Raw genomic sequence first — 10,734 nt, 5'->3', positions numbered from 1 at the left:
AATGCCATTATTTATGGGATTCAAGCGTGGTGTTAAAGGATACAAGCTTTAGGACCCAGTTGATAAGAAGATTATGCTGAGTAGAGACGTCACTTTTGATGAGGCTTCGCTCTTGAAGCCTTTCAGCTCTCATCAGGTGGAGAGCACCCCGACAAAGGAGACATCGTAAATGGTAGAAATTGATGCAGCTCTATAGTGTCCAGATGGGACCGTATCTATTAGAGTGCCGACTGAGGTGATGCTAGGCGAGCATAATGATGATTTGGAGTATACAGGTTTAGCAGAGCAGGATCAGGGACCGATGACTCAGGTTCAGAATTCCATTGTGGTTCGAAGACCCAGGAGAGACATATAGTTGCCAGCGAGGTATACATATACACTTCCGCTATAGAGTGTTAATGAGTTGATTCTTACTACATTCAGTAAGGCTCTGGCAGGAAGCTATGCAGGAGGAGATGAAGTCTTTTCAAAAGAACGACACATAGGAGCTGTCGAGCTTCCAAAGGGGCAGAAGGTAATTTGTTGCAAATGAGTGTATACTAAGAAGGAGGGCATTAAGAGCGGTGAGGTTCAAAGTTAGATTGGAATCGAAGGGCTATGCATAGGAAGATTTGTCACAAGTAGTTAGCATTGTTTCACGATACATGCACGATACGAGTTCGGGTCATTAGGATACCGTGAGGTGGATTTTGAGGTACATTCGAGGTACTCTCAACGTTGGTTTGGTGTTTCAGCGGGACACAAGTGGTGGGCAGCTGTGTATTGGTTATGTTGATTCAGACAACGCTGGAGATTTGGATAAGCACCGACCTACGATGGGGGATGTGTTCACTTTGATCCGTGCGACGGTGTGTTGGAGATTCACATTGCAGTCTACAGTTGCTTTGTCGACGACGGAGGAAAAGTATATAGCGATTACGGCTGCTATTAAGGATGTGATTTAGCTTCAAGGACTTTTGGAAGATCTTGGTGTTTTGTAGTGATCCGTCATCATTCATTGTGATAATATGAGTGCTAACTATTTGGCAAAAAAATTAGGTTTTCCATGCAAGGACGAAGCACATTGACGTTCGTTATCACTTTGTCCATGATGTTCTTGAAGATGGGGATGTGGAGCTCGTGAAGTTCCAAACAAAAGACAATCAAGTAGATATGCTCACGAAGTTGGTCCCCAGCAACAAGTTCGATTATTGTAGAAGCTTGTTGCGGATTTGTGCTTGCTGAGGCATTTTGAGGCTATTTGTATAAACTACGGGCATCTTGATCCCTTGGGAGAGGGTGTTAGACTCTAGAGGGGGGAGGTGGGTGAATAGGGTCAATGCTAATCTAATTCCGATTTTATGCCAATTAAAAACTTTCTTGATTAATTAAGTATTGTAAAAGATATATGAATGAGTTATGAGCAAGAATGTAAATAACAAGCACAAAATAAATATACATATGAATGAGTTATGAGCAAGAATATAAATTATAAGCACAAAAAAATATACATAAAGCAAACTCAAACACAAGATATGATCACGGAGTTTGGTCAACCCTTGACCTACGTCTCCACTCCTCGCCTCGAGAAGATCTCCACTATATCGACACACCCGGTTTGAAAGCCGAAACTTATCTACACACTCGGTTATCTAGTTCACTGAAAATTCTACAAACCTCTCACAATGTACATACACAAACTACAACCTCAAGTGTTGATCCTCACGTATCATCTCCCTCAAATGCTCGGCTTTACTACCTCTCACTAGGCTTTACTACCGATGTCACTTCTCTTGGAATCGACTTACGTCCTCACCGCACACTCCTCTCGGTGTAAATGTGTATTACAAAGTGATACTCACAAATAAAGCTCAAATACAATAATTAGTTCTCTAATAATGAATGAGAACACAATGAACCTCACTCTCACAACATCACTCACCACTATCCAACAACATATTGAATGAATAATATTAAAAGCTCAATTGAGGTATGAGTGATAAATGAGAACAATAAAATTCTAACTCAAATAAAACTAGCTAAGATACGAATATGAAAATCAAATAATAAATAAGCTAGATAAAAGAGTTAGAAATCTTCTCTATAAGCACAAGGAGCTGTAGATATGATGATGAGGATGAATTCCTCAGTTGAAATCAAAAGCCTCTTCTTGTGTAAAACTTCTCTTTTGAAACGAAACTTAAAATAATGCTTAAACACAAACTAAACTCTTCTAAAACTTGATTAAACAATTTTCTTGATGGACGAAAGAGTTAAATGCAATAGGGTATTTATAACCACTCAAACATCAGTCAAAACCCAAAGAAACAAACAAAAATGTTCAAAAACCGAGAAATCTGGAAACTGTACAAAACTAGCCGTTGGAAGCTTATCAGTCGACTGACGGAGTTAGTCAGTCGACTGATGAGCTGACCGTTGTAAGCGGTTTGCAGCCTATCGGTCGACTGAAGAGCTAATCAGTCGACAGAAGGGTCATCAGTCGACTGATAGAATGTTAATCGTAAAAGCAGAGACTTTTTGATGATTCTGGCCAGTTTCGTCAGTCGACTGATTCATCGACTGATCCTTTGAATCAGTCGACTGATAACAAATTTTCAGCCTGTTTTAATTTTTAAAAACGAATTTCTAGGGTCTCTAAAAAATAGTAAATAAATTTCTAAAAATATGAAACTTTGGAAAAAATTTCAAATATAATAACAAACTTGTTTGAAAAGAAATTTTGCAAAAAAGACCTCGTATTTGTGAAAACTCAACGTTTGGCAAAAATATACATAATACATGTTTTTGATGAATCTTGAAAATAAAGTTTGACATGTAAGGACATGTGGAAACTTTATGAGATGTTTTTTTAAACGTTATAAAACATGAATGTATTGTAAGCAAGATTAATAAACCAATATTGTATATCTTTCTCAAATAAACTCATTTTGTATTAAAAATCAAAATTATGTGTGTGTATATATATATATTGAGCTTGAAATATATTCACACAATATACGTTATAAAACTACTAATATACCTAAGTGGTTGCGCACAAAGCTTGATCTTGAATCTTTAACTCTGATATGAATGGTTTTTCATCATATATAGATATCTTGAAAAAAAAAAATAAACAAACGACAACCATTAGGAAACAAATTAGTTATAAATTGTTTGAAAAATCATCATCAAAACAAAAGGGCCAACAATCTTCCCCTTTTTGATAATGACAAATAATTTATAAAATATATAAAAAACATTAAATATGAATTACACATGAAACCATAGAATAAACCAATAAACCACCTTTTCTCACACTTTGACAACATCAAAAAGGGGAAAACATGAGCAAAGCTTCCCTGCATTTATGCACAGGTGAGTATAAACAAAAATAGATATAATGATGACTCCCCCTATCAAACTGCCATATGGAAAGTATGCAATGATGAGCATGACAAATAAATGTGAGTAAGCATGGATATAGAATATCCTAAACACAACTCACATTAAAGAAGGCCAAGTGATCACATATATGTATCATTAAGAATAGAGTCACAAGAGTCTAAAACATAAATATATATCCATAGGATATATATCAAAAAAATCCCAAAAATAAAAATCAAAGGTTTAAAAATCAAAAATCAAGAATCAAATGATTTGTCAATAAATCCAAAAGAAAATTCATAACTTATCAAACCATAATATATAAATACATTATTATGAGAATGATGTCTCAAAACATAAAAACAAAGTATAAGTTCATGAAAACTTATGAAAACCAAAATATTGTTCATGAAAATCCATGAATCCAAGAAAGACAATAAAAATGATACCAAAAGAGAGTCCGAATGAGAGTTCATGGAAAAGCATAAAGTATCATTTTAACAAAAAATGATTGAGCAAATACATGATTCAAATGACAAACATGCTTAAATTGCCAAAAGAAATCTCTAAGCAAAGTGGTTAGGCAAAGATGTTCACTAAAAAGGATATTTTGTATCAATGTAAATAATGGACACATCTTTCTTATATACATGATCACAAAGAAAATTTGTCAAAACATTTATAAGTTGGGAAAATTGTGTCCAGGCCCCAAAAGTAGGAACTTCATGTGACAAGCCCCCTCGTATTTCGGCCCATGTGTATTAGCCCCTAAAAGTGAAGACTAATATTTTAAGCCCCCTCCACGTCAGCGTTGTACAAAAGCAGATTGTATTTTTTCAAAAAAGGCGATACTGCCCTTCTCCTTCTTCCCCAGACGAGGCGCCGTCTCTTAACAGTAGACACTCCTCTTTAATGCGATAAGATAGAAGAAATGGAGGGAAATTTCCCCCTTTTTTTCCCATCATGAGCAATAACTATTTAGTTATCCATTACTTCTCCTCAGACCAAAATTCTCTCCTTTACTCGCGCCATTAATCTTACCTTCTCTTCAAAATGGCTGAGAAGGACATCATTTGCATTGTCTCTTCGGGGTATAAAGCGGTATTTTTGAAGATTAACTCCTCAACCACCATCCTGGATCTCAAATTTGATGTGGCAGAGAGGTTAGGTATTCCATATGAGTAATTAATTCTGTCAGACAAAGATGAAACAGCTGGAAGCTAGAAATTTCCTATTGAGAACGAGGGGGACATGATGTCTATGGTGGAGCATTGCCACAATCTTGGACTAAAAGAGGTTCACATGAAAGCTTTTAAAGAAGCTGATGATTTGCAGAATATACACTGCAATGAGCGAGTCCAACCTTGCAAAGAGCAAGTCCCACAAGACATGTAGGTTAACTGCGAAGTAAACGAACGCTAGTGCTAATCGTCTTCTTTTTGTCTATGTTGAATGTTAAACTGGATTTCAGATGCATTTCAACAATATGTTAGTTGTAATCGTTGACCTGTTAGTTCTAATCAACGTGTTGTTGCTGAACGGGTTTTTGTTAGTTCTAATGGCTATTTTGTTAGTTCTAATCGCTATTTTGTTAGTTCTAATGGCTATTTTGTTAGTTCTAATCGCTATTTTGTTAGTTCTAATGGCTATTTTGTTAGTTCTACACGATTGCATGCATCTTAGTTCTACACGATTGCATGCATGTTAGTTCTATTAATACATATAGGGGTTTCTGTTAGTTCTAGTAGCTATTTTGTTACTTCTACACGATTGTATGTTAGTTCTATCACCAGTTCCATATGGGGTAGAGCTACTCTAAAGCATGTTAGACCCCTATCAACACTTTTATTTGTGTAGTTTATGATTAACTATTTTCCTGTTGTTAATATTTGTAGCGCTTCCAGAAGTCTAAACTCGAAAAGTATAGACTGTGGCCCGCCGGAGTTGTCGTCCACAACTGTTGCAGATAAGAATCCCAATGACATTCCTTCAAGAGATAATGTTATGATGATTGATGACATGATTAGCAGATCTGAGAGGATTCCTGCTTGGTGGCACACTGCGTTAACTGGGGAGGGGCAACGTTTTGAAAGTGCGAAGGAGTTAAGATTGGCCTTGCTATACTACTCCATGGCCAAAAAATTCGAATATGAGTTTGTGAAGAATGAACCAAAGCGTATTCGAGTTTTTTGCCGGTTTAAGGTAGCCAAAAATTGCCCATGGATGTTATTTGCCTCTCCGCCGAAAAATGAAAATAGACTTGAAATAAAAAGGTTCGTGGACATTCACAACTGTGGACAACATGCTAATAATGCAGGTCAATCTAGAGCCTCTCGTCATTTCATTGCTACCCAATTACAACCCACGTTGAAGGTACGTCCGGATATACGACCTATTGACGTTCAGAAGGAGTTTCTAAGTTCATATGGGATTAGGGTTGAATATAGTAAGATTTGGTAGTGTAAAGAAAGAGCTCAAGAGCGATTATATGGTGATGCTTATGAGTCCTACGATCAATTGAGATGGTAAATCATAAGATCATATATACACAAGTTGCTGTTGTTTTCATTTATATGACGCTATAAGTCTCATAACTTTATAATGTTGAAACTAACGCTTAATCTTCAATTATCTAGGTATGTAGACGAGGTTAAGAAGACAAATCCGGGAAGCTACATTCATGTTGAACAAGACGAGGGTAGGTTTACAAGGATATTCATCTGCTATGCGGCCTGCATAAATGGTTTTTTACAAGGTTGCAGACCACTTATATTTTTGGATGGAACCTTTCTGAAAGATCGATTCAAAGGTATACTATTAAGCGCCGTAACATATGATGGTAATCAGGGGATATTTCCATTGGCCTATTGTATCTGTGATCAAGAAAATAATGTTAACTGGAAGTGGTTCCTACAAGGTTAGTTCCAACATTATACATGATGGTGCCAACAAAAATAGAACTAACACACTACAATCAAATGCAGCTATTAAAAATGAACAAATAGAACTATCACGCTGCACATTAGATCTAAAACTTAGGTGGACAGAACTACCACGCCAGACACTAGGACTAACACTATCAATATTAGAACTAACACAACAGACAATAGAACTAATACTATCAATAACAGAACTAACACAACAGACAATAGTACTAACACTCTGCACATTAGAACTAACATGACACTGTACAGAACTAACACAACAGACAATAGAACTAACAAAACAAACAATAGAACTAACACAACACCTGACAGAACTAACACTTCAGAAATCTAGTTCTAATATCGCTATTATAATTCTATCTCCTTCGTAGTTAACTTTAAGGGCTGTTAACCAATACTCTTTGTAGGTCTGTGGTCCATTCTCTATGAAAGGTCAGATCCATACAACCCTCCACATAAGCTAGTGATAATTTCAGATGCAGATAAAGGGATCAGAGAAGCAGTTAGAGAATTTTTTCCTGATTCTATATACTCTCGCTGTGTGCTGCATCTGGTCGAGAACTTCAGAACAAAGTTGAAGGATTTGGGATTCAAGTCAAAGGATTCTTAGATCTTGGGTAATCTACTGCAATCTGCCTGTTACAAATATACTAGAGCAGAATAGAATGATTATATGGACGACATCAGACTAATTGACGAGCGTGCATACAATATTGTGATGAACTATGCTCCAGAAAACTGGGCCAATGCGTTTTTTCCTGGAGTTAGGCAAGTAATATTTCATTTGATTACCTTACATATAACTAATAGAAGTAGATAGAACTAACACTGTCTATGTTTAGATATGGTCACGTTACATCAAATGTTGCAGAGTCATTCAACAAATGGATTCATGAGGCAAGGCTTCTACGGATACTCCAACTGATAGAGCATATTCGTAAACAGATCATGGTGCGCATGAATGAGCGACGAGTCATGGCTGAAAGTTGGAATCAAGTTCTTTGCCCCAAAGCTGAAATTGCCCTCAAGGAGAACATGGACAATGGACGCCCGTTGGAGGTTCGTCAGTCCCACGAGAACATGGACAATGGACGCCCGTTGGAGGTTCGTCAGTCCCACACAGGCTTATTTGAAGTACAATCCTATAGATCTTGTCAAGTGGATCTATGTTTGTGGGAAATTTTGTAACAAGAAAATAAGAAAAGAATTGTACTTGATTTTATTCTCTCTAACTGTTTAGAAAAAGAATGATTACAATTCTCTCAACTCTCGATTACAATTTGAATTCCTGATTACAAAAGAGAAGAGAATGAATTTGATTCTCTCCTTTGTTTAATTCTGGGTTCTTCACGGTAGCGATGAGATGCCTCCCTCGAATGCTTGCGTCGAGTTTGCTTCTCGTTGACGATCCGAATATCTGTGGAGAACTCTGAACGAGTTTAAAACTCTATGAAAGAGTTGATTTAACCAAAATCGGTTATAAGCCAAGGATAAAGAAGATCTTGTTGCCAATCTCCAAAGCTCCAGAAATGCTCTAAGGATCCTGTTGACGAGCCAAGAAGTTCTAATCGACCGCCCCTCGAAAGATCCAGCCCTGATCTGATTATCAAAAATCCGATCTTTAACTCTGTTGAGTTTGTTGTTATTTATAGGGGATTAAGGGGTGTAACCACCTCCTTAATTCGCTCCTAAGTGGGGCTAATGGGATGTAACCGCCCCTTAAATCACTCCTGAGTGGAGTTGTGATCCCCTCAGATCGTGGGAAACGGTTTTGAAACCGTTCAACTCGTGTTTGAACGAGTCAAACACAGATCCTGCATTTCGGCATGAATTCTGTGTCCAAACGCAGTGTCTGGAAGCTTGAACGCAGTGATTGGAAGCTGCGTTTGCAGCGGATGAAAGCTGCGTTTGGCAGCAGTATAGAACTGCGTTCGAAGTCAGCTGGAGCTGCGTCTGGCAGCGGTTGAAGCTGCGTTCAGATGCTGATCTGAGATGCGTTCAGAGGCTGATTTGAGCTGCGTGAGCTGTGCTTGGCAGCGATTGGAGCTGCGTTTGAGCTGCGTTCGTGGCTATGAACGCGGCGCATCTTGATGCTGGTACGCGGGGAGGACTTCCATGTCTTGATTTGAAAAGACCGTCGATTTGTAGTCTCTTTCTGTCGAAGCGTTGCAAAGATCGTCATTTTTTAATCTTTGCTTTAGCTCTCTGATATATGAGAGTCGTCAGATTGTAACTCTCGATGTTGATTGTGAAGGCTGTTGATTAGAGCTTCCATCAGCTGTCGTGAAGGTCGTCAGATTATAACCTTTAGCGATCTACGTGAAAGTCTTCAAATTATAACCTTCTGGAAGTCGTCAGATTGCAACTTCCATCATCGGTGTTTTATGGGGATCAGCTATCTATTGTGATTTTTAGACAGCCTACAATCTAGACAATAAAACATGCACTTGCCGTGGGTGGGATGTAACCCGTGTCCCTTGCAAACATGCATGCGCAAGCATTATGTTTATGAAAATGGATGTCTACCAATTCTGTGACTGGTTTATGACGGTTGACGCCTTTAAAAGGAGCTACGAGCCTATCATCTACCCTATACCTGACTACGAGAAACGCAGCGTGCCAAGGGATGAGATACAGATCCTACCTCCAATTACAACGAAAAGGAAAGGGAGAAATAAGACCAGGCGAATCAACAACAGAACTGTTTACACCCGGCCAGTTAAATGTTCTCGGTGTCATCTGGAAGGGCATAATCGTAAAACCTGTAATGAAACCATCGCTGACTAAGTGTGATTGAAATGAAAATAGATCTGTTATTGTCCGATTTGCTAAGTGTGTTTTGAGATAAAACTATCGCGGACTGTCGTAAAACATGTAATGAAAATAGATCTGACTATTGTCCGATTTGCTAGCACACTTCTAAAAATAGATCTAACATGGTACCTATTAGAACTAACAAAACAGACAATAGAACTAACAAGAGCGTTAATAGAACTAACAATAGAACTAACAGAACTAACACACTGAGCATTAGAACTAACACAATAGAACTAACAAAACAGACATTGTACCTAATAGAACTAACAAAATAGTCAATAGAACTAACAAAACAGACAATAGACCTAACAAAACAGACAATAGAACTAACAAAACAGACATTGTACCTAATAGAACTAACATGCTACACATTAGAACTAGCATGCCACTGTATAGAACTAACACACTGAGCATTAGAACTAATACGAAAACACATAGAACTAACACACTGAGCGTTAATGGAACTAACTCTCATTACAACTAACAAGAGCGTTAATAGAACTAACAAAATAACTAACACAACTAACACACTGAGCATCAGAACTAACAGAACAGACAATAGATAATAGAACTAACAAAACAGACAATAGAACTAACAAAGCAGACAATAGACCTAACAAAACAGTCTATTAGAACTAACACAACAGACAATAGAACTAACAAAACAGACAATAGACCTAACAAAACAGTCTATTAGAACTAACAAAATAGACAATAGAACTAACAAAGCAGACAATAGACCTAACAAAACAGTCAATTAGAACTAACAAAACAGACAATAGACCTAACAAAATAGTCTATTAGAACTAACAAAACAGACAATAGAACTAACAAAGCAGACAATAGACCTAACAAAACAGTCAATTAGAACTAACAAAACAGACAATAGACCTAACAAAACAGTCTATTAGAACTAACAAAATAGTCAATTAGAACTATCAAAACAGACAATAGAACTAACAAAACAGTCTATTAGAACTAACAAAACAGACAATAGAACTAACAAAGCAGACAATAGACCTAACAAAACAGTCAATTAGAACTATCAAAACAGACAATAGAACTAACAAAATAATATATAGAACTAACATGCTACACATTAGAACTACCCCGCACAACTAACTCAGTATATAGAACTAACACACTGAGCATTAGAACTAACACGAAAACAAATAGAACTAACACACTGAGCGTTAATGGAACTAACTCTCATTACAACTAACAAGAGCGTTAATAGAACTAACAAAATAACTAACACAACTAACACACTGAGCATTAGAACTAACAGAACAGACAATAGACAATAGAACTAACAAAACATACAATAGAACTAACAAAGCAGATAATAGACCTAACAAAACAGTCTATTAGAACTAACACAACAGACAATAGAACTAACAAAACATACAATAGACCTAACAAAACAGTCTATTAGAACTAACAAAACAGTCAATTAGAACTAACAAAACAGACAATAGACCTAACAAAACAGTCTATTAGAACTAACAAAACAGTCTATTAGAACTAACACAACAGACAATAGAACTAACAAAACAGACAATAGACCTAACAAAACAGTCTATTAGAACTAACAAAACAGACAATAGAA

General features: G+C 36.9%; 1 protein-coding gene across 1 annotated transcript; it reads left to right on the top strand.

Annotated features, from left to right (window-relative positions):
- Window positions 4,618-6,918, top strand: LOC109835046. The gene is made up of 5 exons (XM_020403045.1): window positions 4,618-4,754; window positions 5,259-5,736; window positions 5,824-5,888; window positions 6,000-6,280; window positions 6,716-6,918. The coding sequence occupies exons 1-5, from the start codon at window positions 4,618-4,620 to the stop codon at window positions 6,916-6,918; spliced, it is 1,164 nt and encodes a 387-aa protein (XP_020258634.1).

The sequence above is a fragment of the Asparagus officinalis genome, chromosome 3, assembly GCF_001876935.1.
Source record: "Asparagus officinalis chromosome 3, Aspof.V1, whole genome shotgun sequence".
NCBI classification, from domain to species: domain Eukaryota; kingdom Viridiplantae; phylum Streptophyta; class Magnoliopsida; order Asparagales; family Asparagaceae; genus Asparagus; species Asparagus officinalis.
Note: the sequence above shows the minus strand (reverse complement) of the source record. Positions and strands in the feature narration are given on the sequence as shown.

What these genes read in the sequence shown, in the direction of transcription:
- LOC109835046 (XM_020403045.1), top strand. Translation starts at nt 4,618, where the DNA reads ATGTCTATGGTGGAGCATTGCCACAATCTTGGACTAAAAGAGGTTCAC. An exon ending in AATTACAACCCACGTTGAAG is followed by an intron (nt 5,737 to 5,823) that starts GTACGTCCGGAT and finishes AAGATTTGGTAG; the next exon opens with TGTAAAGAAAGAGCTCAAGA. An exon ending in CTGGAAGTGGTTCCTACAAG is followed by an intron (nt 6,281 to 6,715) that starts GTTAGTTCCAAC and finishes TACTCTTTGTAG; the next exon opens with GTCTGTGGTCCATTCTCTAT.